This window comes from Penaeus vannamei, chromosome 37 (assembly GCF_042767895.1).
Source record: "Penaeus vannamei isolate JL-2024 chromosome 37, ASM4276789v1, whole genome shotgun sequence".
Lineage (NCBI taxonomy): Eukaryota > Metazoa > Arthropoda > Malacostraca > Decapoda > Penaeidae > Penaeus > Penaeus vannamei.
In genome coordinates, this window is record NC_091585.1 from 22,770,322 (window position 1) to 22,797,821 (window position 27,500).

At 38.3% G+C, this 27,500-nt stretch overlaps 2 protein-coding genes across 3 annotated transcripts in view; one reads left to right on the forward strand and one right to left on the reverse strand.

The window, feature by feature from the left end:
- Positions 1-23,079, forward strand: part of LOC113818106 (solute carrier family 25 member 32) — an 88,604-nt gene extending 65,525 nt beyond the window's left edge. Inside the window, exons 3-7 of one of the 2 annotated variants that reach the window (XM_027370251.2) lie at positions 12,245-12,382; positions 12,689-12,809; positions 13,064-13,177; positions 13,343-13,488; positions 21,431-23,079. In XM_027370251.2, the coding sequence (XP_027226052.1) occupies positions 12,245-12,382; positions 12,689-12,809; positions 13,064-13,177; positions 13,343-13,488; positions 21,431-21,587 (676 nt within the window). In that variant the 3' untranslated portion in view covers positions 21,588-23,079. Of the gene's footprint in view, positions 1-12,244; positions 12,383-12,688; positions 12,810-13,063; positions 13,178-13,342; positions 16,649-21,430 lie in introns of those variants that run through there. The other variant, XM_070115610.1, reaches the window with a different exon arrangement.
- Positions 23,080-23,489: 410 nt separating this feature from the next.
- Positions 23,490-27,500, reverse strand: part of LOC113818105 (uncharacterized) — a 9,129-nt gene continuing 5,118 nt past the window's right edge. Inside the window, exon 2 of the mRNA XM_027370250.2 lies at positions 23,490-27,016. Coding sequence (XP_027226051.2) covers positions 23,637-27,008 — 3,372 coding nt within the window. The 5' untranslated portion in view covers positions 27,009-27,016 and the 3' untranslated portion in view covers positions 23,490-23,636. The remainder of the gene's footprint in view (positions 27,017-27,500) is intronic.

Sequence of the window (27,500 nt, forward strand, 5' to 3'; positions counted from 1 at the left end):
ACACACACACACACACACACACACACACACACACACACACACACACACACACACACACACACACACACACACACACACACACACACACACACACACACATATATATATAAGATAGACATATGGGTATGGATTTTGGTTCTTTTTTTTTTCTTCTTCAGGGAAGGGCAAATGTCTCTGTTGGATGATGATGATTCCAATGACATTGTTCATTTTTCATACGAGGAAATAGAATAACGTTATCTGCTGAAGTAGTTTGTTTATTTGTGAGAACGGCTAAGATTGCGACATTGATTTTCTCCTCGTGAAGATCTTAAAACCTTGGGCTCTCTAATGGGTTGCTAAGATATTCATTAACACTATTTTTTTAATGGGTTCTATGAGGCAGTTGATTAATTACTTCGGTGCCTTACGGGTGTTAGGGGAGTAGGCCTAAGGCTTGTGTTCGTCACGTGATATCGAATGTGGTAATAGATAAGATTTTTATTTGTCGATAAGTAAATCCAGCAACGGCGACACTCGCTCTTATGCAATTGTCGTTGTTGTTGATGTTTAATGTTACAGGAAAAGTGTCCCGAAATTCTGTGACGGCGCCAGATTTTTTTTTTTTTGGGGGGGGGGGGGGATTTTGAGTGCTTGCTTGGGGAACGGGTTTTTTTTTCCCATTCCCCTCTCCCTGTTAGGAAACGTGTTTTGTTGGCGTTAGTTTGTTGTTAGTTATTCCCTTACGATCTTGCCATTTGTTTGTCACCTGAAGTTTCGTTCTATTGGTTTTATTTCTCCTTTGGTTTAGAATTCAGTAGCTTCTTGTTGTGCTGCGTTTTATGTTATTCGATTTTGTTTCGTTAATTTGTCAATCCCTTACTTTTGATTTTAGGTTTTTACTGCCCTGCGCTTTGCAGTATGTCACCGCGCATTGAATCTTGTTTGTCCGGAGCTAACGTGGCTCATATTGTGTCTATCTCCAAACGAACGAGGTCATTTGCCCTCCATAACCCCCGTGGACAGCAATGGTCAGCCGTATTTAAAAATAGTTTTGTCGGGTAAGGTTGTGTCTGGGTGGCAGGTCAGTGGAACCCAAGTCCTCTGGGCCGTGTTGGTCGGGCACTTTCCCTCTAATGGTGTCTGACGTAATGATTTTTATTTTTTTAAATTATTATTTAGTAATTTTTCAGTTATGGATATCTTTTGAAAGATAAGCAGGCGAGAAAGGAGTTTTTTTTCCTTATTCACGATGAGATGATACTGGTCGATGCGGTGGGTGATTAAGATGGAATGTAGGCCTATAGATATAATTTGATTGATAAAGGATCGTCGAGATAACGTGGGGATTTTTTGCGATAACTGTGTAACGTCCCTCAAAGGACAACGAGGCCCTCTGCGTGTGTGTCCCTCTTTCTTGTCTTTTCCTTCTACGTTAATATGGATGTTGCTTTGCGCTTATACAACAAAGCAGCGACGGGTAGTGACAGATTCTCGGAAAGAAATTGAGAACCAGAACGTTCTTAATATTCAAAGGCTGTGCTCCTTTCCTCACCCGCACCAACCCACGCTCCTCGCTGCAGATTCTTATATTTTTTGTTTATTATTATTCGGTGTGTTCTGAGTCCCGTAAAAAATGATTTGCTTTGTATGTTTATTTTATTTTGTTTCTCCGCCGTTGCAAAGCCCACCCCACGTGACAATGTTCCTTTCTGCAGTTCTTTCATTTTCTGTCGACCAATGGCGCGGCGCGGATCGTGGGCCGAGCGGAGACCCTCCTTAGCGACAGCCAATCAGGAGCGAGGAGGGACTCGGCTGTTCGCAGGTGTGCCAACTGCAGGGTAGACTCGGAGACTCAGAGGGCGCGGGCCTCTTATTTTGGAAATTTCCACGAAGGGTCATAATTCGGTTTATTTATTGTGAACATTTTGATTTACTGTCTTGTTTGTCTGGATACATTTTTTTTCTTCTGGAATTGATCACGGCTATTTTTATTCTTGTTCCGATATGATAGGATTTCTTTTGTCCACTTTATTGGGTCTTTGATCGCTGGGTGTCGATATTTTTGTTATTCGGTGTGCGGTTAAGTAATGAGCATCGCCATGGATAACAAGTAACGGACACTTCCGCCAGACACCAGGTTCTTTTCTTAGTTTTCTTTGCCCTCCCCTTTATTTTCGTTTCGTACTTCCTAGTTTCGTATATTCGCATTATCTCCTTGAATACCCCGTCCGTCCCCCTCCATCATGTTTTTCTTTTCCTTCTTCAACTCCTCTTCCTATTCTCGCACCTCCTCCTTGTCCTTATACTTCTATTCCCCTTCATCCTTTTCCTCCTTCTTCACCGCCTCCCCCAATTCCCGCCTCCTTGTCGTCGTCGTCCTCCATCTCCCACCTCCTCCTCCACTCCATCTCCACCTCCTCCTTCCACCTCCATCTCCATCTCCATCTCCCCCTCCCCCCTCCCCCTCCCCCTCCCCCTCCCCTCCCCCCTCCTTCCAACCCCCAACCCCCCACCACATTTTCCTCCTTTCAAGCGCACGAGAATGCGCGCGCCTCTTACTCTTAAATGATGATGCCATAGGATCGGAATCGTCGACTAGGACCCTTTAGGTGTAATAATATCCTACGAAGAGAGTTCTGAATGTCGCGGGTGAGAAGGGCGGGAAGTTCAAGGCTGCCTGCCGTTGGGGGGTTTAAAAAGGGAGTTAGAAGGGGTGTTAGTCACGCGCGGGAAGTTAGAATGGGTATTTTTATTTTTTATTTATTTATTTATTTATTTTTTGGGGGGGTGTCGGGAAGGTAGAGTGGGTATCGTTTATTGCTCGAGGAATCGGAATCGGTGTTCTATTTGCTCTAATTAGAATGGGGATTATTCTTGCTAGGGGAAGTTAGATTGGTTATTAAGTCACGCCTTTGAAATTGGAAGGGTTATTGTGCTTGTTCGGGGAGTTAGAGCGGGTCTTAGTCACGCTAGAGGAGCTAGAGTTGGTGTGAGTCATTCTCGTTCTTCTATTTTGATAACGGATCACGTGTCATAGTGTTTATGTGGTATTAATACGCACGTGTTTGCCCAGCCATCTGGAGGAGGCAAACGTTGCAATTGCCATTTCAAGTAATCTATAAATCACTTATTTGTTTGTTCTTGCTGTTATCTATGTTTGTGTGACTATATCTATACATTTTTATTATTAGCTATGTTATAGGGGTTAAGTTCCTCTTATCGAAATTTTAAAACGAAATGAAGTGCATTAAATAGTAAGTATCAGATGCTCATTTTTCACCCAATGCTTTTATTTGTGAAATGTCATCGCGTGTCACCTGTCAGACTCCTTGAATTTTCGCCTCCTTACTTTGACGAGTAAAACGTGCTTGCCTGCTTGCTTGTGAATCATGTGAAGGGAAACGTGACCGTCTTGGTTGCGTGCCAGTGGTAGGAGTGCCCTCCGTGTCACATGGAGTGCCATGCTTGGCAGCGTTTGAGTGCGGGTCCACATTTGCGTGATCGCTTGTGTGGGGGGGGGGGGGGCTTAGTGTAGGTCAAGAGCTTTGTAACAAGTGGCAATGACCTGGTATGCTCTCGGTGTTACAGTCAAATTACATGGTTTACCTGTACTCAGAGGCCTCGAAACGCTCGAAATGGGTTTTTTGTATTTTGACTCTGATTATATTTTTGGGATGTTACTTGGGAAGCCGTCAAAATACAAGGCGTTTCTGTACCTAGGAACCTTGGATTACTCTGAATGCTTTAACCGTGTCTTTGTATTTTCTACTGCGCATGAGGCTATGGGATGTCCACTCAGAGGCGTTATCCTTTTTTGTATTTTAGGTTTTATTTTTTTATTTTTTTATTTGTATTGTATGTTTATATGGTGCCCGGGTTTGATTATATTTTCCCTTGCGAGTGTTTGGGAAAGAGATCACATACTTCTAAAACGGTTTCATTCATTGGTTGTGTCGGTCACGTTCTTTGAACTGAGATTCCGGTGCGAGTAAGGTCGTTTTGACGTGGCGGATGTTGGCTTTTTTTCTCATTGAGAAATGTGTGAATAAGAATAAAAATTGTGTCTTTCTTTTATTTTCTTGTTGTTGTTTGTTTATTTAATAATTCTTTTGTGTGATATTTAAAAGGCTTGTGTGATTTTTCTTCGAATGTTGTTGAGAGTTGATTCGTGAGGTTCATGCATAATATGTACTAGTTTTTTTTTCTATTTGTTGTTCAAATTTAATTAAGGGGTTCTTGCATAATCTGAAAAAATAGCTTAACGAGGAATAAACCGCAGTCTTGATTCAAGTTAGTTCAGAGGACCTTTGGAAGCAGTTTCTTGCTTTGTCCAGTTTTTTTTTTCGCTAGGTTCTTGCAAGTGCATAGGCTTGCTTGTCTCCGGGCATTGGCGTTGCACTGGCTCGGGCATCGCGAGGAAATAAGAGGGCATATTATTGCATCCTGGTGGGAGATCGACTTGTTTTTTGCCCTGTGTTTTAGGATTAGTCTAAATGGCCCAGCGTTTTAGGATTAGTTTCTTTCTCTCCTTCCCCCTCCTTTCCAAGTTATTTTCCTTCGCCTCTCCCATCTCCCTTCCTTTCCCTCTCCTCTTCCTGCTGCTGCACTTTCTTCTCTTTCTCCTTCTCCATTTTCGTCTTTGTCTTCTTCTCCACCTCCTCCTCCTCTTTCTTCGTCTTCGTCTCCTCCTCCTCTTCCTCCTCTTTCTTCGTATTCGTCTTCTCTCCTGCTTTCTCCTCCTCCTTATTCGCCGCCTTCTGTTTCTTCATCCTCCTCCTCCTCCCTTTCTTATTTTCATTTTTTTCAAAGCTTTACGTCTAAAGTTTACTGAACGTATACCGAAAGCCCATAGTATTTGGCTTGCGTCTCGCGAAGGTAAGGTCAAGCAAAAATAAACGACAGATCCAATTTTTTTTTGTTGTTGTTGTTTTTTTTGTTTACGAGTGCTTTGCCGGGCACGTTGCATGCCACGTGTCGTCTCGGCTGGCAGGAGTTGCCCTCGTGACTGAATCCTCGTTATCGCGATTTCCCCGTCGAGAGGATCGGTGGGCGTGGTTTTGAGGTGGCCATTGAACGTGGACCGAGGGGACGCTCTCTCGTGATCGCCATTCTGGGTTGGGGTGGGGGTGGGGTTAAGGAGGGGAGAGGGAGGAGGGGTTATGGAGGGGGAGGAGGAGGAGGAGGAGGGGTTAGGGAGGGGGAAGAGGGGTTAAGGAAGGGGAGTAGGAGGAGGAGGAGGAGGGCAGGAGGGAGGGGAGGAGGAGGAGGAGGGGGAGGAGGAGGAGGGGGGGCAGGTGTAGTTGGAAGGTCGTCTAGTGCTGTGCAGGTGGGGAAACAGCTGTTATTTTTGACAGCGGTGTAAGGATATACGTTTTTTTTCTTCCAGGTTTTGTGCGTGTATAATGTCGTTTTTTTGTGTGTGTTTTTTCATTGTAATTGGTATTTATTGTTGTTCTTGGTCTTGGTTCCTTATCCTTATGTTTCTCTCTTTATTTATCCATTTGCCTTTTGCTAATTAAATGATATACTCACTGCTATACTCACGGAATGGTAGTTTTCACACCTGTTGAACGGAGTATGTTTACCTGTTACCATGGCGACGGAGGAGCGTTGGGTCTTGCATGCAAACCTGTTCTTGTGCGTGTCCGTCGGCCTTTTTGCTAGTTATTTTCTCCTCCTTTTATGCTTTTGTCGTTTTTACGTGTCTAGGAATTGCAATGGAATGTTATTTTGTCGGTTGGTTGATTAAGTCTTTTTATGTTTGTTTGTTTTTCTCACAGGGAAATCAATTATTATTTTTTGCTTTACGCTCATTACTTTGTAGGATTATCTTATCTTTGGATGGTGGTATTACTTACTACCTGTTGTTATCTGTACCTCCCCTGTTATCTTTGCTGTCAAGACGTTATCTGTTTTTTTGTTATTGTTGCTTATTTTTGTCCTTTTATCGTATTTTATGGGCGTTTTTTTCTCGATTATTATGGGCCGTTTAATGTAACTACTTAATTTCGAAAAAATACCGAATTGTAATATATTAAGAAGGGTAAAGAAGAAAGCAAAGGGAACCTGGCTTTGTAAGGGACATCGTTCCCGCCTCTGACTCGCCCCTCATCCCTTCTTTCCCTTCGTCCCCAAGTTCTTAACTCCTTCCACCCCCACCCCACCCCCGTCCCCACCTTCCACTCATCCTTAATCCTTAATTCATATGCCCTGTCACTTCTTGCCCCACCACCCTTCATCTCCTCCCTTCTCCCCCCTTCCCCCACCCTTCGCCTCTCTCTCTCTCTCCACACACCCCTCCCCCCGGCCCCACGTGTTCTTGCGACTTCAGTCAGCCAGGCAGGCACTCGTCCTCCTTCTCCCCCTCCCCCTCCCACTCCCCCTCCCACTCCCACTCCCTCACTCATTCATACCAAGGGTGTAAATTTTTGATCGATGACTTCCAGGGTTATAGGCATCTGGCGGACGAGTTACGTAATGTGGGAGAGGAAGAGGGAAGAAAAGGGGAGGAGGAGAAGGAGGGGGAGTAGGAGAGAGAGGCAGGGCGGTACACGAAGGAGGAGGGGAAGGGATACTGCTGTGCCTTGTTGCTATGGGCCGGGTTGGCGGAGGCGCGCTCATGAGTACAACAGGGGCAGGGCGCTTTGTGTGTGTGTGTGTGTGGGTTTTGTTCCTGTGTCTATGGCTATGGCTTCTTTGCTTGCGGTTCTGGTGTCCTTTTAAGCCTTAATAAGACCAGTAAAAGGATTTGAGGGTGTAGGGAAGTTGCTGACGCCGCGTACACCGCCCGTATCCGCCTCTCTTTTTTTTTCTCGCTCGGTCGTACGCCTTCTCTCTTGCCCTTCTCCTTTAATATAACGATAGGGGAGCCGAGCACGTACTCCACACCTGCGCGGGGTGACCGGAGCTCTCGCCTTGTCCTCGGTCGTTGTCGGTCATGAGATTTCGGATGGGGTCGAGGGGGGCTTGCTCGCTCTGGACGCAGGGCTCGGCGGATGAGGGGCGCGTTCGATTTCTTGGCCGCGGACTTCCGTCTTTGTTCTGGTAGTGTTTGGGTTCCAGGGAAGGGAGGGGAGGTCTGTGCGCTTTTTTGTCTGTCTGTCTGTGTGTAAGTGCGTGTGTCTACGTATATGTGTGTATGTTTGTGTGTTTATTCCTGGCAAAACACAGGAGCCTAAATTCCCAAGAAATACTACTGATAGACACGTATATCAGAGCCATAGGGGAGGGGGACGGGCAGTGCGCACAAATCATTTCGCTGCGTCTCCTCTTCAGCCCTTTCAGCCAGCCTCCCCTGAACATAGGTCAGTGAACTCCCCAGTAAACAAAGCCGTTTCAGAGGACAGGCGTTGGGGAATACGAGTAGAGAGAAGAACGAAGTACTTCCTCGAAATGGAATCGAGACGTGTCGCGTGATGCTCTTGATCGATACCGCCACTCCAGCATAATAATAAGAATAATAGTAATAATGATAATAATTATAATAGTAATAATGATAATAATGATAGTAATAATGATAATAATAGTAATAATGATAATAATAGTAATAATAATAGTAATAATGATAATAATAATAATAATAATAATGATATTGATAATAATAATAATGATAATAATAATATTATTAATAATAATAATAATAATAAAAACATGCAGCTCTTTTCGCAGTCCAGTGAACAGGTGATACAGGTGGGAGTAATAAGGGGAGAAGGCCACGGTGAACTATGTTGTGAACTATCATTTTCCAGTTTTATGATAGAGATTTTGGACACGCCCGATAATGTATAACATGACGGCATATCCAGTTTTTTTCCTCCTAGTGGGAATTCATCAATCTCAATCGGCGTCGAAGGGAGGCATTATCAAGTCCACTGTGGATTTCGGCGTCTTGGCGATTGAGGGGGGAAGCCAGCTGTGTCGCAGGTTGCATTATCTTATCTTATTCGATGAAAATGGGCGCTATATCACTTGGCTTTAAGGCTTTGACAGAGAAGGAGATTGTTTTTTTTTTTTTTTTTCTTGTACTTTTTATTTATTTACTTTATTTCATTTTATTTTATTTTTCTATTTTTTTTTTTTTTTTTTTTTTTTTTGCTTGCATTTATTAAGCTTTGCCTTTTTTCGTTCTGAGGGAGGGAAATTTATATTTTTTTATGTCGCATATTAAACAGTGATTTTGTATGGTACTCTGTCTCTGGCATTAAATTGACAGTATTATGGAAGTAGATTTTTTTTCTTCTTCTTTTTGCATTATCATCATTGCACACTCACTGCCTTCATCTTGCCGTAAGATCACACGTTCATTGCGATCCTTTCTCTCGAACTCATTTTAGCCAATTTCCAAGACGTGCGATTCACAACCGTCGCGTCAACACGAGAAAGGAGACGAGGAAAAGAAAAGAAAAGACAAACAAAAGCAAAACGAAGGCAAAGCACTACAGGCACGAGGACCTTCAACTAATCCATCAATCAGACATTGAATGAATTTTTACGCTCACTATTAGGGATTGACATTTCACGCGATCTGCTTCGGTAACGACTATGTAACGGTATTCGAACACCATCCTAATGTGTCCGAATGGGTTCTCACGCCCCCCTGACGCCACCTTTTGTAGGTCTGGGTGGTGTCACGCCCTTCTGATACCACCCCTGTGTTCGGATAGGTTCACTGCCTTCTGACACCAACTTTTATGTGTCTGAATGTGCCACCCTCCTGACGCCACCTCATGCGTCGGAATGGTATTACGTTCGTCTTAACATTACCCCATGTGTCTGAGTGGTGTAAGGTGCCCTTCGAAAAAACGAAGGTGAAAGTGACGGCTTGGGTGTTATTCGTGCGTCTGGCACAAGTCTGCGTGTTCACGGTCAGATTTTTCCTTGGTGCTCGCCAAGTTGCCTTAGGCATCTCTTGGCCCCGTCCGGCGGCGTGGCACTTGATATTTAGCGAGCGTGCTTGGGGTTAGCTCTCGCAGGAAGGCGCTCGATGTGTGGCACCGCCTGGCACTATGTATGAAGCCATTGCTCCTCGTGAAGATGTTTTACTCTTGTAATAGTTTGCAAAGGAAGATAAAAATTATGAAAATTCACTTTTTACTTTTGTATCGAAAGCTATAATGGATCTACTCTGCAAGAGGCTTTTGGAGACCTTCCAATCCAATGCGCTTGTTCCATAGTTGCCGCCGTTGGTGAGAAGCGCCACAGTACGTAACACGAAACCAACATCGCTTATCATTCGACTCCTGGTCCCGCCCGCGCCAGGGTACGCCAACCGGTACCTGTTATGCAAGCTAGGGAAGTCGAATGCTTAGCAGCTGCTCTTGCTTGGCCGCGTTGCCAGGCACCAGGCATCTGGGTGCGAGCCGCATAGAGATAACAATAGATTTGACGGTCCATAACGAGCAGACCCACCTTCTGTATGTGAGGCTTTCTTGCCACCTGGCTTGCCTTCCCTCTGAGCGGAGAGAGCTTGGGCCCCGAATTTCCCCGGTGCCCGTGGCGTGAGGCACTTGTGTAATTTTTGGACATGCCTGTGGCACTGTGCCAGTCTCGTGACTTGGTCGGGGTTAGGGGGGGGGCGGTAGTGTAGAGTATTCGGAAGAGAAGGGGAAGGAGAGGTGGATGGGTGCCAATCGAGGGGAAAAAAATTGGGTAGGGTGAATTTGCCATTCTCTCTCCCCACATACACGTCTTTCTACTCACGCCAAGTTCCTCTTTGATAATAGATGTCAAGCCGTTGTATAACGGAATGAATGAGGTCGGAGAAAGGTAAATTTAAATATGCTTTTCTTAACGCTACGTCACGTGCGATGTGTATTTTTTCTCTTTCCTCTCCTTGCCTTTCGTTCCTTTCCTCTACCTCTTCCCTTCTCCCTCCCTCACCCTTTCTTTCCCCCTTCCTCCCTCTCCCTCTCCATTATTTCCCTCCCTCACCCCCTCTTCCCTTTCCCTCCCTCTTCCCTCTCCCTCCCTCCCTCCCTTCCTCACCCCCTCTCCCTCCCTCCCTCCTTTCCTCACCCCCCTCCCTCCCTCCCTCTCCATCCTTTCCCTCCCTCACCCCCTCTTCCCTCTCCCCCCACTTCTCTCACTCCCTCCCTCCCTCACCCCCTCTTCCCTCTCCCTCTTCCTCCCTCCCTCCCTCCCTCACACCCCTCTCCATCCTTTCCCTCCATCCTTCACCCCCTTTTCCCTCCATCCCTCCCTCCCTCCCTCCTGCTTGCCTTCGAGCCGCGAGCAGTAGCAACAGCAGCAACGCACAGAACATGTCGCAACGGACCACCACCACCCGAGCTTCGCCGAAGTGATCCCTGGCCATATTCAGTGCGGCCGTCTTGCAGGAGAGTTTAGATAGCCGTGCCTTGTTTTTTTTTTTTTTTTTTTTTTTTTTCTTGTTTTTCTGGCAAGTCTCCCTGGTTCGTTCTCTCGTTCGAACGTTCGATTGGTTGGGTTATCGTTTGTTGCTTCGGTGTGATCGGTTCTGCCTTTGTGTTGGTGTCTTGTATTGTCGGACTGTGAGGATCCCTTTGTCTGTCTGTCTGTCTGTATCAGTCGTCTTGTATGGTTGTAAATAGATGTATGTCTTTTATGTATATTTATTTGTTTATTTGTATACAATGTATATATTTGTGTATGTATTTGTAGTACATATGCACATACATTTATAGAATTATATATGCAAATTTTTGTATTACATATATGTATGATTCCATATATATGTGTTTATGTATAGATATCAATACCTATTTTTTCTTGTCTACCTCCTATTTTTGTATATATGTTGATTTTTATTTGCGTATACACATCATGCGTATATTGCATAAACATGATGTTAATCGACATACCGCATAGTAGCAGTAATGTCTCCTGTGTGTTATAATATCTGTGTTATCTTGGCTCTTCAGTGTGACCTTGGGGAAAGATGGTCGTCGATGAGGTGTTTATGATAGTACATTTTAGTTGCTTTGGGTGTTATAACGTATGGTTCGGGCCAGCTGTGTGTTTCTTTTAGGGTGTGAAAATATGGGAGGATAGACCTATGTGGATGTCGGTTTCTTTTCCTTTTCGTCTTTTTTCTTCATTTTATATTGTTCTTCTCCGTTATCGTTTTTTTATTTTCTTTCTTTCTCTCTCTTACTGGTGACTTGGGTGTATGGTTGAAGAGATTCCCAGAGGCGATTCTTTATTTGTCTCTTCTCTTTTCTCTGCTTCTATGTAATATGTAGGATTTAAACCCAGAAATTGCTACACACGCATGTCTATCACAGCACCACACGCCTATCACACGCAACAAACGCTCAAGGTCTATATAAGTATATAGACTTGCACACGGGTACCACGCGGGTACCACACACGTACTACACCCCCCCCCCCCCCACACACACACACACCACGTGCATGCCACCGTAACCCGTACACACATTCTCTCTCCTCTCCTCTCTCCCTCTCCCATCCCCTGTCTCCCTTCTCTCCCCCCCCCCTTCTTTCCTTTCTCTTCCACTCTCTCCCTCTCTCCCTTTTGCACTCCTCCTCTCTTCTCCACCCCTCCCTCCTCCCCGCCATCTCACTATCCCTCTCCCAAGTGCCACACGTGAATGCCACAACGGGCCCGTGTTCGCTATAAAGGGGTTTGCTTCCTTTTCGTAACTCGCGGAGTCCGATGAGTTGCCAAGGGTCGCAACATTCTCCCCCAGGCGTAGTAGGGCTCACGTGAATCGGGATGAGTGCCCATAGTGTTTTTTTTTTATGATCAGTCAGAAATGCGGGATGTATTTTTAAAGAATTAGGGTTATATATATTCTTTTTAGGGAGTTGGGGGATGCTGATTTGTCTCTTTTCGATGGGCAAGTGATGGTCGAGTCCGTAACTTTTTGGGTGACCATCTTTCCAGTTCATAATGATAAGGAATGGACACCAGCTTCCGTTATCTTATCTGTTATTCGTTTGATAAGAGGTGTTTGTTTTTCATGATTACTTTTTTTTTATATATAGAAATATAGGTGCAACGTGCAACTTATTTGTTCTTATTACCCATACGTTTTCCAACAATTGTCATTTTACATCTTTTAGAAATGTACAAAATTACTTGTGTAGCAACTTCAGTCACTTTTTTATTCTTAGTGCAATCATAACAGCCATCATTACCGACATATCGATACTATTATTGTTGCTGTTCATATTATTATTATGATCATTCCACTATGTGGTATTACTACTATAAAGTATGCCCTGTCCTGTCAACTGACCCCTTTCCTCTCTTTCCCCGCAGTTACAACATGATCAAATCGTGGTTCCAGAGTGGCAACAGCAAAGTGCACATTGGCCCCAGCCTCCATATGGTAGCAGCGGCAGAGGCAGGCATCCTAACCCTCGTAATGACTAACCCCATTTGGGTTGTCAAGACCAGGTGAGTGGATATTCTGAGTTGGGGCAGGTCTTTTGTTTTTGTTTATTTGGTTGGATATGCTTTTTTTTTTTTTTACCAATGTGTATGTGGACTATATCTGTTAGTCTTTGAATTATGAAAAGAAATACAGGTGAATACTTTTTCCTTTTATAGTTTTATTGTACTTCATTTGAAAGAGAGATCCTTAAATTTCAATGCTAGGAGTTTTATTTAGATTTGTTGTCATTTTTATTTTCTTCCATATATTAGTAAGTTTGTTCCAGCTGAGATTTGAAAATTACTAAGAAGAGAAAATGTCTTTTCCAGATTATGTTTACAATACACTGATGGAACAGGCAAGGTTCTAGCAGAGTCTCATCGGTACAATGGGATGGTCGATGCATTTGTCAAGACCTACAAGTACGAAGGAGTCAGAGGACTATACAAGGTGTGTTTTATATAAGGCTGCATGTAGATAATGATATTACTGTTATAACAATTGCAAAGAAATGTGTGTGTACATCTTACAATTCATATGTATATGTCTTCCATTATATCCAAAGAGAGCATCAGATCGGAATGAATTGGTAGCAACGTTGACATCTATCTAAGTAGAACCTGTATGATAGTAAACATGCTCATTACCAATCTTTTATTTCCAAAGCATTTGTCTTCAGGTTCTTATTATTTTCTGCCCTGCAGGGTTTTGTTCCTGGCGTATTTGGAGTATCACATGGTGCATTACAGTTTATGGCTTATGAAGAGATGAAGGCGAAGTACAACAGGTATCGCAATCTCCCCATTGATGCAAAACTGGTAAGTTTGATTCCTAATGTCGACAGTTCAATCAAACTTGTTTACTTAAAGCGAAATTTCTAGAGATTTTCAGTGTAATATTTTCTCAAGGCCTGAAATTTTAGGAATAAATAGCTAATACAGCTGCATTGGCATTATTGATTACCTATTTTCCTTTTTTTCCAGACAACCTTGGAATACCTTGGCTTTGCATCGCTCTCCAAACTCTTTGCAGCTGTCACAACTTACCCATACCAAGTTTTGCGTGCCCGCATGCAAGACCAGCACGCCCATTATGACAACTTGCGCCACTGTATCAAAGAAACATGGAGGTACGAAGGAATTACGGGATTCTACAGGGGCATGTCACCATACTTGGTGCACGTGATGCCCAACATTTGTCTGGTATTCCTAATTTATGAAAAAGTGGCAGGGAGTTCATGAGAGTAAATCTTGTGATGGGGGAGAGAGAAGCTGGGCTTGTATGAATGAACAAAGTGTGAATGTTCAGAGTATATCTCCTCTTAAGTATATAATGTTGACCAACTGCAAAGTAATATTGATGTCATATCTATATAAACTTATTATCCTTTGTGGTAATCAAAGGTTGTTCTTGTGTCTGTCTTAAGGGGAGGGTTCACTTATCCCCTCTCAGAACTCATTTACTCTGTATTCCATATATTATCATTCATCCTAGGGGGATACCTTAGCCATTAGCTTAATTGCCAGACCTCATGACATAGATCATGAAGGTGACAACATTGGAGGAAACCTAGAAGCTGAGAGGACATCAAGATGGATTGATGCTTCATCAGAAAATGGTTACTTACATGCTAATATAACTGCAAGGAAATAAAGAAACATAATTAGTTGATATGGAAAAAAGCACAAAGCAACTATCATGTAGATGATTTGGGAAGCATACAGTTCAAGTAGTAGACTTATACAGATTACCCACAGACAGGTGATCTGTCTTGTGCTCTGTGTGGTATGGAAGTTGTTTGTCCACAAGTGAATTGACAGGCATCAGTACAGTAAACAATGATATGATGAGCAAGTGATTCAAAGTGGAAATAGTTTTGTGTAATGAAAAATAAAAATGTTAATTGAAAATACAAAATCTTTAGAAATTGATAACAAATATATTACTAGAACAGTGATGAGCTAATAATGGATGAGCGATGAAGAGAACACACACCGATATATATACATTTGTGTTTTGCATTGAAATAGTTTGTTATACACATGTGCAAATATGTGTACATACAGATATATTTGTGCATAAAGTCAAGGCCACATATAGTTTGAGATTTATATTAGTTAAAGCAATTGTCATAGGTAAACCTAAGTTAGTTTTTTCTACCTCAATATTGCTGAATATTTTGGGTATAAGTGTGGAAAGAATGTTTATTTAATCCAATAATGATTTTTTTTCTTTTTTAATTAATTTTGTCTATCTAATGTGAGCTGACTGTAATTCAATCTCTTGAGTTATAGACAAAGATGTCATTTATTTATTTATCTAAGGGTCGTTGTGTGTTAATAAAAGCTATTCAACATGAGACATTGCAACAGCACATCTTGGATAGGGAGCTCCCTTCAAGAATACTGAACACTTGTGTGCCATAATTATTTGAATTTTAGCATCTATAGGAGATTTTGGTAGGAATATCATTGTTACTGGTGTGTTGTCAGCTTGCTAATGAAGGATAAATGTGTTTTTGACAAAGCATTCCGTATTTTGTGTGATGTAAAGCAAAACCCTATTTTTTATTTACCTATTTTTTTGTTTCCTTATTTATCTTTTTGAATTTCAAAGGATATGAACTGTTTGCATACCAATTTTCTCTAGATTTGTTGTCACTATCTAGATCTTTTGATTAGTAATGTTGTAACCATAAAAAAAAACTGATGTGAGACCAGTCTGTGTCCCTGCTTTAAGATACTTAGGAGAAGCTCTATAACTAGTGACTTTTGTATTTACATTGGCTAAAGGGCATCCAAGGTTGGTTTGGATCGAAAACATTGAAAGAAATGTTCAACTTTACTTTGTTGGATGCTGGGGTATCTTATCTAAACTGTGATTATTATCTACATGTGGCGTATTTATCGTAATTATCATTGCGGCAGAATTCAAGCTTTTTTCTTCTTTCTTCCTTTCTCTCTTTTTTGCATACATTAGTAGTGAGAGTTCTTTCCCATGGATATGACCTTAACCCCTGGAGGGTGAGACAAAGGATATATTTTTCATACAAACAAGTCAGGTCTGCGTTATGAGGTTCTGGCTCTCTTCATCACAGATTTCCTTTCCTTTATTGTAAGAACAATTCTAGTCAGTTCTGCACATGTGTTGAGTTTTGCAATGCATAAAGCAAAATGTGTTTAAATGTTAATTTTATTGTAATATTGAGTTTCTTTTTCTCTCCAATATTTTTCTTTTTTCTTAAAGCTTTCTTCAATGGCAAAACATAGTGATACTCCAACTCTTACCTACATATGCATAGGAATGGGAATTATGAAAGACCAAATAATTATTAGGCTAAAAGGGTCTATACCTGGGTATCTTACTTCTTGAGATCCTATGCACTGTATGTAAGCTGGACAAAACTAATTATTTTGTAGTTTAGTATATCATTCGTAAGGGATGCCCTCCTGTGTACAGTATGTGGGCATGGACACTCATTAACATCCTGTTCACCTGTTTAAAAATTTATCTCTAGGTTTTGTGTTGCATTTTACAAAAGTGCACAGACACTAAAAAATAAGAACGAAGGTGTTGTTTTGATGAGAATGTAATATTAAATATATATTAAGGATGAAATTGAATTATTTTTGTTAAAAAATCTGATCTATCTTTGAATAATACATCTGTATTGATGTTTTTTTCCTTTATTTTTTTTATATTTTTTTTTACATTTTGCCCCATTTATTTCCTCTTTGAATTTATGGAGTTCTTTGTGGAAAGGAGACAGCTGTGATATTCAGAATCTTTTTGTTTGTTTCTTTTATTTTTCATCATAGCTAAAGGAGAAAACCCTGTCCAAAAATAGTTGAGAGAATATCCCCAATTTAGCTTGGAACAAACCATATGAAAATTTGCCTGTAAGTGACAGGGGAATGAAAACGGTGTGATACAGTTTTGGAAAGTTGTGCCTCAAGACCAACAGTTTAATAATGTTAATATTCATTTTTTAGATATATATATCTGAATGATACTGTAGATAAACATACAACATATAGTAAGTATTACCCTCCCCCCCTAGTACTTAGCTATATATCTAATACTGACAGTGTTGATGAGTGATGGGGCAAAGTGTGAATGTATTGAAGGTTGTCTAACATATGATTATGAATATTGATATATATCTTCTTTGTTCATATTGCTCTTCAACATCTGTGAACATAAGGTAACTGTCACCTGTTTATGGACATGGTAATTGGAAATTATATTGGCTATGATATTTTATACCAAAATACAAAAACGTAATTATTTGTATAGTTTTTTTTTACCCCTCTGACGACATTCCGTGTCTCCTCTTCACAAAGAATTTTTTCCTATAAGGTAAGCTCTTCTCATAAAATATGTTGAGAGAAACAAAGGAGTCTAGACAGTATCATCCGATTTATTGTAGGATTGCACTATCGTTCTTTTTCATATAGATTATGATACTCAGTTACATGATTAATCATCAGAAAAGGCTATGAATTAGATTTGGTAAAAAAAAAATTACCAAACAATTATATTATGAAATGGAATGGCACATGCTTGTTACCATGTAGTGTTAATACATTGCTATTATCAGTATACTTTGGTAACAGTGTTATCTTTTTTTATGGTATGAATCATTGGTCAATCATTTGATTTCTTTTCTTCTTTCTGCATCTCATTTTCCTATTTCCTTTGTATTTCTGTAGCATTTTTTAAACTTTTGGCAAAGGATTGAACTAAAGATATAGCTGTGCATTTTCAAATTGTGAAATGTAAAATTGTAGCAAAATGCATCAGAATAATTTGTATTATTTGCCTTGAATTTCAGGAAATGATAATCAATCACATAGTCTACTCATGAGATCAGACACCACAGAATAGTCTGACCCAGTTATAATATGCAATATATTTTTTACTCTTTTTCTCTATTATATTGTATTGTATTAGTTGACTATTTGAGATCTTCAAAATATTTAATCATATTTGCAAAGTCTGTGATCTAAAGTCTCTGTGCGCATCTTTTGTTCCTTTATTTTAATGCGCCATTCTCAAGGAAGAGCTCTTACCTCTTTAACCACATGCCATTGGAGATGGCATGTGCATATATGCCATGCCCACTGTGTACTTTATTTAGTGATTGTTTTTACATATAGATGGCTGAACAAGTACTAAGTCACCAATGAGCCAGTTACAAGAAGTACCTGTCTCACCTGTTTACCCTTTTCCTTGACTTTTGATAATATATTCTAGTATCTAATACTGCTATTAGTAATGTCAGTAACAATATAGTAATCATAAAGTTTATAACAAAAATAACAATATCAATATTGATAGCATTAGGGAAAAAAAAGCATTTTCCTGTTATTTAAGGAAAGGCGAGGTCACACAATCTAATTGACTCCTTTGTGGCTAAGCACTGGCAAAGACATTTAACAAAACAATACTAAAGTAAATGCAACGTTTTCCCGGCAGCATTGGGTTAAGCTTATTTATGATGCAAAAAATCCTTTACAAAACAAGGAGACAGTGTAGAGGGCAGTAATCAAAGTGGAATGAGGACTCTGAACTCTTATTTCTTGGTTTCTTGTTACAGGTAACAAAAATCATTTCATATAAGGAATCTTAATGTGCACATCACCTTACCTAAGAAATGTTTAACTTAGTTTAAAAACTGCAGATAAACAGAAAACTAATATGAATATCTTTGCATTCGACCACAACACACTTTGAATACATACACTCAGAAATTAGAGCATCATCACAAGTGACACTTGGGAATGACAGTCTGTGTACTCTTGCAGTGGTTGCATGTAACGTGAGGCATGGCTTGTAATTTCATTTTGTAAGACATGGCCTCGGACACTTGCATTTGACATGTGTGATACCTGTCTATGGAAAAAAAAGCAACTTCACTATGCACTAACACAATGTAACTACATGAATACAGACATACATACATTTTATATATATATATATATATATATATATATATATATATATATATATATATATATATATATATATATATATATATATGTATATATATATATATATGTATATATTTATATATATGTATATATATATATATATGTATATATTTATATATATGTATATATTTATATATATGTATATATTTATATATATGTATATATTTATATATATGTATATATTTATATATATGTATATATTTATATATATGTATATATTTATATATATGTATATATTTATATATATGTATATATTTATATATATGTATATATTTATATATATGTATATATTTATATATATGTATATATTTATATATATGTATATATTTATATATATGTATATATTTATATATATGTATATATTTATATATATGTATATATTTATATATATGTATATATTTATATATATGTATATATTTATATATATGTATATATTTATATATATGTATATATTTATATATATGTATATATTTATATATATGTATATATTTATATATATGTATATATTTATATATATGTATATATTTATATATATGTATATATTTATATATATGTATATATTTATATATATGTATATATTTGTATATATGTATATATTTGTATATATGTATATATTTGTATATATATTTATATACATGTATACATATGTATACATATGTATACATATGTATACATATGTATACATATGTATATATATGTATATATAATTTAAAGTAACAGGAAGTAGTTGCTGTAACAAAATTAAATTAACTTAGAGTTATGGCCAGAGGTCAGCAAAAATAGAAAACAAAAAGCAAAAGCATAAAATGGGATGTGAAATATCCTTATTTAATCCACAGGCTGGAGGTGATACCCTATCACCTCATGGGAAATAACCCCTGATAGATGGTAACACCTCATCAAGTTATAGGTCCATGTCCCAATTACCTGGGTGACATCTCACACTTCTAATGTGAGCTGGACAGTTATATGTTTTTAAATAAGATGCAAAGTCCTTAGAGAAATGGGATTTATATGATCTGGCTATCTTTACTCATTTAAGAGATTGATCAATATTAAGCACAGTTTACATTGCAGATCAGAATAAAACAATTTATAAAATGAAATTGGTAGAAAAATCAAAGTAGAATAATTTGATTAATACACAGAACCAAGGAAAGTTAAATCTAACATGGATTTAAAGACTTAAAGAGGTATTGTTCTAATTCATGAAATCCAAAGGAATCTTTCCTAAAAGGTGAAGTCCTCAACTTTAACTCATGAAATCCAAAATTTTTTTTACTAAAATATCACTAAAACAATAAAATGTAAAATAAATAACATTTTGTCTATTAAAGAGAAAAATATTTCCTTTAGACAATTTTCTGGCAAATGTGAGTTATCTTATATGTAATCACCCCATCTCGTGCTCAGTGTTGTAGGGAGGCTTTGGAGACAGAAACTGAGGCCCAATGTAGGGGATCACCCCTGCCTTGGACCTCAGCCCTTGCCTCGGGTAAATTAGTGTAGGCTTCTTTTCTTATTTTCTTTTCTTTCTCTTCTTCATCCCCTTCCGTCCAATTCCTAAGGTGTGAGAGTCGTACTGAAAGGATGAAAGGCTGGCTTCATACTCCATTTGCTCTTCCCTCTACCCTTTTCACTACCTTACTAACCTAAAGTGCTCTACATCTTTTGACATGTAACAAGTTTTGTCTAAATTGTATTTGCCCTTAATGCAACAATAGTGCTGTATGACTTTTGATGTCTGGCACATTTAATTGTTTTGACTGTTAACCATTGCCATATGAACCAAAAAAAAATGTTACCTGGGGGCTTTGCCCCCAAACCTCACCCTATCACTATATTTTGAATATGTCACTAATGACCTTAGATGTTGCCATGGCAGAAATTTTTCAATGAATAGATGATAAAATATCTTGAAAGTATTTTCTAAAATGAAAAAGCAAATATTTTATGAAAATGACCCAAAGAAAATGCAAACAAGCTGGGGACTTGTATACTTTCAAATCATTGACATGATACAAGGTTAACATCAAAAAAAGAAAATGCCTTTGGTACGAGAATGGCAGACCAAGATGTTTCATTTGTATGTGTTTTGTTTAAATGCTTAAGACGAGTAAATATAATCAACTTTAAGTGAAAATGTGATTTTTACATAAGTGCATTTATGTCTGATAACACTGCTAATAACCTCTGCAATTGGCAGGGCAGTCAATATTCAGTCATTTCAATTTCTGATGAATATTGCTGAGGAATCTGATTTTTTTATATTGAATAAAGAAAACTAAACTAATGACTTTGATTTTACAAATGTCAGTGTAGATTCTAAAGGTAAGGAAATAGAAGCTACCTAGAAAAAGACATTCCTGATCATATCTGCATACTGCTTCAGGAAAGTTCGTAAAAGTACAGGTTACGTTTCAAGAAAAATTAAGGAATTAGTATCTGGCTACTCATAGTCCCTTAATAAAACCTGTTCTATATAGTGATATGCCACTAAAGGGTAAAATAAGTAACTGAGTGATGTATTTCAGTGTTGGCTTATGAATTTCATCTTAGGGAAGAAAAGTGAGGAATTGATTAATTAGAGAGTTTATTTTAAAGCTTAGAAAAAAAAAAATTATATATATATATATATATATATATATATATATATATATATATATATATATATATATATATATGGATAGATAGATAGAGAGAGAGAGAGAGAGATAGATAATATATAATATATAATATATATACACATATATAAATACATATATCCAGACACACACACATATATACATACATTATATATATAAATATATATATATATATATATATATATATATATATATATATATATATATATATATATATATATATATATATATACACACATATATATGTATATGTATGTATGTATATATACACATACATACACACGTACATGAAATGGAGTTACAGAAGTTCACATTTTAATGGCATCTTAAAGAGCACTTAACATCATATATCTAAGGCATAATTGTGAATGACTTAAATTCATAATACATTTATGATGAATTATCAAAAATTAAAGCTTTAATTTATTTTCAGACATAATGGTGTTCGTGGTTACTACAAAGGCCTTTTACCAAACATCATGAGAGTTGTTCCTGCAACAGCTTTGACGTTTGTTGTTTATGAACACACATCACACTTCCTGTTGGGTTTACGGTTACCAGAAGAGCCACAGCAGGAAGAGAAGAGTTAGGATACCTGTTTTCTGCTCAGGAAGATTTTTCCCTTATTTTGGTTATATTTTGATTCAACTTTTTTTTTTTTCTTCTTTCAATTTGTTCATAAGATACTGCCTGAGAATCCTGAGGTCAACTCAAAAGAATGTTCAATTGATTTTGAAGTCACACATACTTTGGAGATAGATCTATATGATGTCAATGTTGTAAAGAGAAATATGGATTCCAAGAGAATAAAAGGAATTCAAAATATTCAATTACTGCATACGTAGATGTCACCATTTGCTGGGCATGTAGTTATCAAGGCGCTAGTCTTCCATATTGTCAGCATGAGCACTTAATATAAGCTGTTTTCTCTTGCACTGCTTTTTAAGAAATTGCTGTGTAATGTCATATAGTAAATGTCTTTATAAAAAATTAATTTGCAAGATCTTATAAGCTTGAATTAAAATGAGATACAAAGCTATCATATATAATGGATTCTCATACCCTGTTAACCAGATAGTGAAGGTAACGGTCAAAGGAACCTCAATTATGCATTTGTTTTAGTTGCTGTGATGTTCATGTTAGTATTAAGTCTTGCCTTACTTAATGTGTGAAGGGGGTTGATGGGAAAGAATCAGTTAACCAAACCATTTCTTTGTATCGGAATATGTGATTGTTTTTATTTGTTTAACATTTAAAAAGTTGCTTATCATTGTAAAATTGTTCCTCAGTACAGTATTTTAATGCCAGAAATACTATAGACCTATTTTTCTCTCTTTTTATGTAGATTGCTATGTTCACTTTGAGATTTGTTCAGTGGGTTCTTCATTGGCAGTATTTATACACAAACTGAAAAATCAAACGTATTATCAAGAGTAGGTGGTACAAATACTTTGTTGTGATTATGTTGTAATGAAATCTACATACATTGCTGACTATGTTCTTAACACAAATGTAAGGTGCCGATGAGCTGTTATCACCATCTATAATCTATGCTATGCAGTTTGGTTTTCTATACAGGCAGCAAACAGAGGTTTGAAATTTTACTTAGATGTAGATATAATGTATTTGCTCATTCCAGAATTTAAATGCAATTTCAATCTTTATCTTTAGTTAACATGACTACCTAATTACAGGCTTCTATTCCTGACACAAGGGAAAAGATGTATCAACAGGTTAAGAGCAAATTGTTTTTAGTTTTAATACAAGTATTTACTCTTAATTCTTCATTTCATTTTTTTTCTCCTTTTTTTGTAGATAGATTGGAATGATCAGAATAAAGTATGATAAATAAAAATGCTAACATTTCATTTTGGGGGAATCTAACTTAATCGCATTAATATTTTCATGTTATTACAGTATCTTGTTATAAGGTATTGATAAAAAATTGTAACTTATGTCCAGATGCCCTTGTGTGATAAGAAAATTTTGTATCCCTTGTTAACTGTCTAGTCAGTCAATTACTTGTGTAGATAGAAAGCCCATTTGTATGTATATATATTGAAGAAGAGCAATGAAAATAAAGTTGTATTATTTCCCCTTGTTTCAGAATGAACTACTTATTTCATTAGACAAAGTGTTTGACGATGTTTGATTTTCAATGAAGTTATTTATTTCTGGTAGATATTTCTTGAGAAAAGAAGAGTACTTTATGACAGGCAAATTTTTGTTGGTTTTCCATGCAAAGGAATTAACAATGAGAAAACAGGTTTGTTAGCTGTTTATTCATTACAATAAATACAACCACAATAAGTTTGTTATATTAACAGTCATGAGTTAGAAAATAAATTAATTACAGAAGTATAAATATATAAAATTACAGACCATAATAATAAATATCCTATATAACAGCAAAAAACAGTATCACTGCACATTTATTCATGTGATTCTATTATGGTGTATAGATGTGTAGATACATTGGTGATTTTGGGGTGAGGCTGGGAATGTGCCTGTGCTTTTATCTCTTCTATTTAACAGATTCATTTATATCCCACAGAATATTATCTACTAAAAGGAAATATTGATTCACAGTAGATTTCAGGTACTGCTAATAGATTTGAACTTGTTAACCATGAAAGATATTATCTAATCAAGCCTGCATATGCTAGTAACAAACAACGCTGAGCAATGAATGTGATAATATCAATATTTGGAATATTTGGTGAATTAATTACAGTGCATAACACCTTATAGAACTGGTGAATCTTACCCTGTAATGGTTTGTGATGATCAGGAACTTCTTTGAGAGGAATGATAAGTGGAAACCCATGCACTGCCCCAGTTTCATCAGGAAAAGTTTGGTATGATGTACCTTGTGATTTTACAGAGGTGGGCAGAATGTTCTTTGTTATAGGAGGACCCTGAGGGACAAGAGGCTTAATTCCATAAGATTCAGTTGCGGTTTTACTTTCATGTATGGTGTTTGCATTGTCAGAAGTATTTTCTCGTTTTGAAACTTGTGAAAGGGAGAATCCTGGAACAGTTTCTAAGCTGTTATAAGTCTGGCTTTGAGTCATGCGAGATTCATTTGACTGTTGTGTATTGTCAGAAAGTGTGACATTTTTATATTCATCAGTCGAAGATGTATTTAACAGCAATAGCTTATTCATACTTTCTGCTTCTAAAGGCAGGGATGTTGAATTATCTTCAGACCTATTATGTTTTCTTTGAATTTCTACTTTTACAGTTTGTGCATTTGTAATATTTCTTTCTTTGTTATTTGCACCTGCATAAACTGCATCTCTCTTTACAATTTTAATGTTTTTCTCAGAATCACCAATGTTTGTCCTTTTCTCCAATTCTTGAGCATTGTCTTGCATTTCACTGTTCTGTGTATTATCATCTCCCTTCTCTGAATTTTTAGAAAGGTGATTCATCAACATCTTCAGCATGTTCAGCTGATTATTCAAGGTATTATGTTTTAAGTTGTGAATTAATTCTGCTGGTATTGGATTATCTGTAATATATTCAATTTCTTTAACTGAAAAATTCAATAATTCATCTTCATTGTTATTTATGTACTCCTTTAGATCAGTTAACACAGTTTGTGAATTACCATTCAACTGTTGCAAAAATGAAATGTAGATACGCTTTTCATCTTTTGTTAATTTGTTAATATTACCACCATTTTCAAAGCTGGAAAAGGCATGAATAAATTCTGTTGCATTTTCTGGAGTTAAGACCAGATAATCAACATCTCTCCTGCGCCTTTTGCCTAAAAGTCCAGCACCAACGATTGGTGTAAATATAGGTATAGCAAGAGCTGTTGTTGTTCCAGCAGCAATTAACCCAGCCAGGAAGAAAGCACATACCTTGCTTTTCAGACAGTCCTCAATACTAGAGGCAGATGCACCAGGTGTGAACAGTGGTTGTGTGATGCCCACACCTGATGATGCTCCTGTAGGAGCTATGGAAGATGGAGGGGGAGCTGGTGGCTGAGGCTCGGCTTGCAATCCAGAGTACAGGCCACTATGGACGGCTGGGATGTATGGGGTGTCTGGTTGGAGTGCTGGTGGTGGTGCTGGTAATGGCTGGCCTATGCCTTGTGCCTGAAGTAAGTATGTAAGAAGGAGGTCTTGGTTATTAAGGCTGGGTAAAGGGTCATTTTGATTTGTTGGTATAGTTGATGGTGGTCGAGTTGCAGTCTGGTGATTGTTCATAAATGCAAGGTAATTATATAGAGCTTCAAGTTTATCCATAGAGGCTTGTGTTCCTTGTACTTGAGGATTCTGTGGTGCATTATAAAGAGGGGGCTCAGGAGCAACAGAATTTGGATTCCATGCAAATTGATTTATCAATTTATCATTATCAGTGGAAACTTCAGGTTCTTCAGTTTCTGTAACAGTACTATCATCTTGGCCAGGATCATTCTCTGGTTTAGTTTCTGACAGATTGGGGGCCGAGGTATTTTTAACTGGTTTCTTTTGAGAAGACTGACTTTCTGCTAAGAGTTCTTGTGGTGTGTAGGGGGAGACCAGAGCCCCTACACTATCAAAGACTGTAGCTGGTGGCACTGTAGAGGTAGGAACACCACTTGTATGGAAGCTGGGAAGTCCAGGTGAACCTTGATCTAGAAAATAAGAGCTAAGGCCTGTAGCTTTTTGCCCTACATGATTAGGTCGACTGCTTTCAGAATTCTTCACAGAATTTCTTGAAGGAAGCTGAAAAAAATTTGGGCTTAAGGAAAAAGGAGGTTGGTTAAAATGTCCAGGGAAAATATCAGGGCGCCTAGTTCTTGCTTCAACTGGCTGCTGGGAATATAAGCCCTTTGGTCTAAAAGTGATGGAAGGGCTGCTTGTATATCCATGAGTAGGATGCCTATGCTGGTTTTCTTCATTTCTTCGAGCTTTCGGGTCTGCCATCATTGCTTTCATAGTTTCTGACACACTATCGCTGTTAGCAAATGTTAATCCAGGTGGTAATTTTTGTGCCCCTTTTACATCCATTTTATTTGCCGCATCTTGATTCATTAGGATGGTCAGGATCTGGAGATTTGTCAAAATTTCTGCCATGTCTGCTTTCTGTTGTGTGTGCTTTTCAGGTGAATTGGGCATTTGCACATTAACGATGTTACGAACAGGAATATTTGGTGTAGTATATGATGGGACATTCCTTTGGTAGGGTGGTCTTGTGATAAAACCTTGATTATTGGCATATGGAGAGTTTTGTTTACTGTAATGGTTATTATGGTGAAGAAGGTATGGGTTGTTATTTTTTGGTTGATTATATGGACCCCCTATGGCATGGCTGTTCTGCATTATGGGGTAATTCCGCAAGTTCTGAAAATATTTCTGTGAAGCTGCAGTTATATTGGCTAAAAGTTTTGAATTGATTCTTGTTGACTGACGAACATTTGACTGGCTTGGTGGGACTTCCCCACCAACTGAAGGTCTTTGCACTGGCGTTGAATGCAGGTTAAAGTTGACAGTAGACGGTTGGGGGTTAACGTAGTGGAATTCGGGTCTACGAATTGGCTTATTTTTCATTAACAGAGAATGGGAGCCCCCTGTACTGATCACTTGCGGAACTGGATTCTGAAAACCTCCTTGGATGTGGACAGAATTTCCTTGATTGACATATGAAGGGTATTGATTTCTTGAATACAACCGTTGCAGTAGACGTATCTCCTCGTCTGTGAACTGCTGTAAATCTTGGACGTTAATGTTTCTTGTTAAATCTGGGCACAGTTTCCTGGCTCCCATAATATTCAAATCATCACACATCTGTGAAGTCCGAATACTTTCTCTAAGTACAGAGCCTTCAGGAATCCGCTTCCCGTTTTCCTCATTATCGCCCTCCCTGTTTTCTGTTGTATTCAAGGTCAGATCACGTAGCACGGTTTCTTGGACATTACCGCCATCTTGGAAATGTTGAGAGACGACCAACCTCTGCCCTTCAAAGGCACGACAATGCTCGAGGACGACCACCACGAGGATGAGGCGCCCAAGGAGCATCTTGGCAACTGTGGGGTAAAAAGGTCCCAGCTTAAAGAATTGCAAAATGTACACACAGAAACACAAACATATATTTTGAAATAATTATACGTAAAGAAAGTAATCGAAGGTGGAAGAGCGCAGGTTGAGGAATTACTCGGCAAACATGAATGACTTTGATCCCGTGAAAGTGAGTAGTCGTGCGTTGCAATTTATATTTGTCAATTAGACGTGAAATGCAAGTGTGTGTGAGTGTGTGAGTGAGTGTGTGTGTGTGTGTGTGTGTGTGTGTGTGTGTGTGTGTGTGTGTGTGTGTGTGTGTGTGTGTGTGTGTGTGTGTGTGTGTGTGTGTGTGTGTGTGTGTGTGTGTGTGTGTGTGTGTGTGTGTGTTATTTAAAGAGGATTTTGCTAGAAAACGGGAAAAGAATGTATGTGGTGATGGTAGTGGTGGTGGTGGTGGTGATGATGATGATGGTAAATCATTATCATGTTTATATTTTTAATTATTTTCAT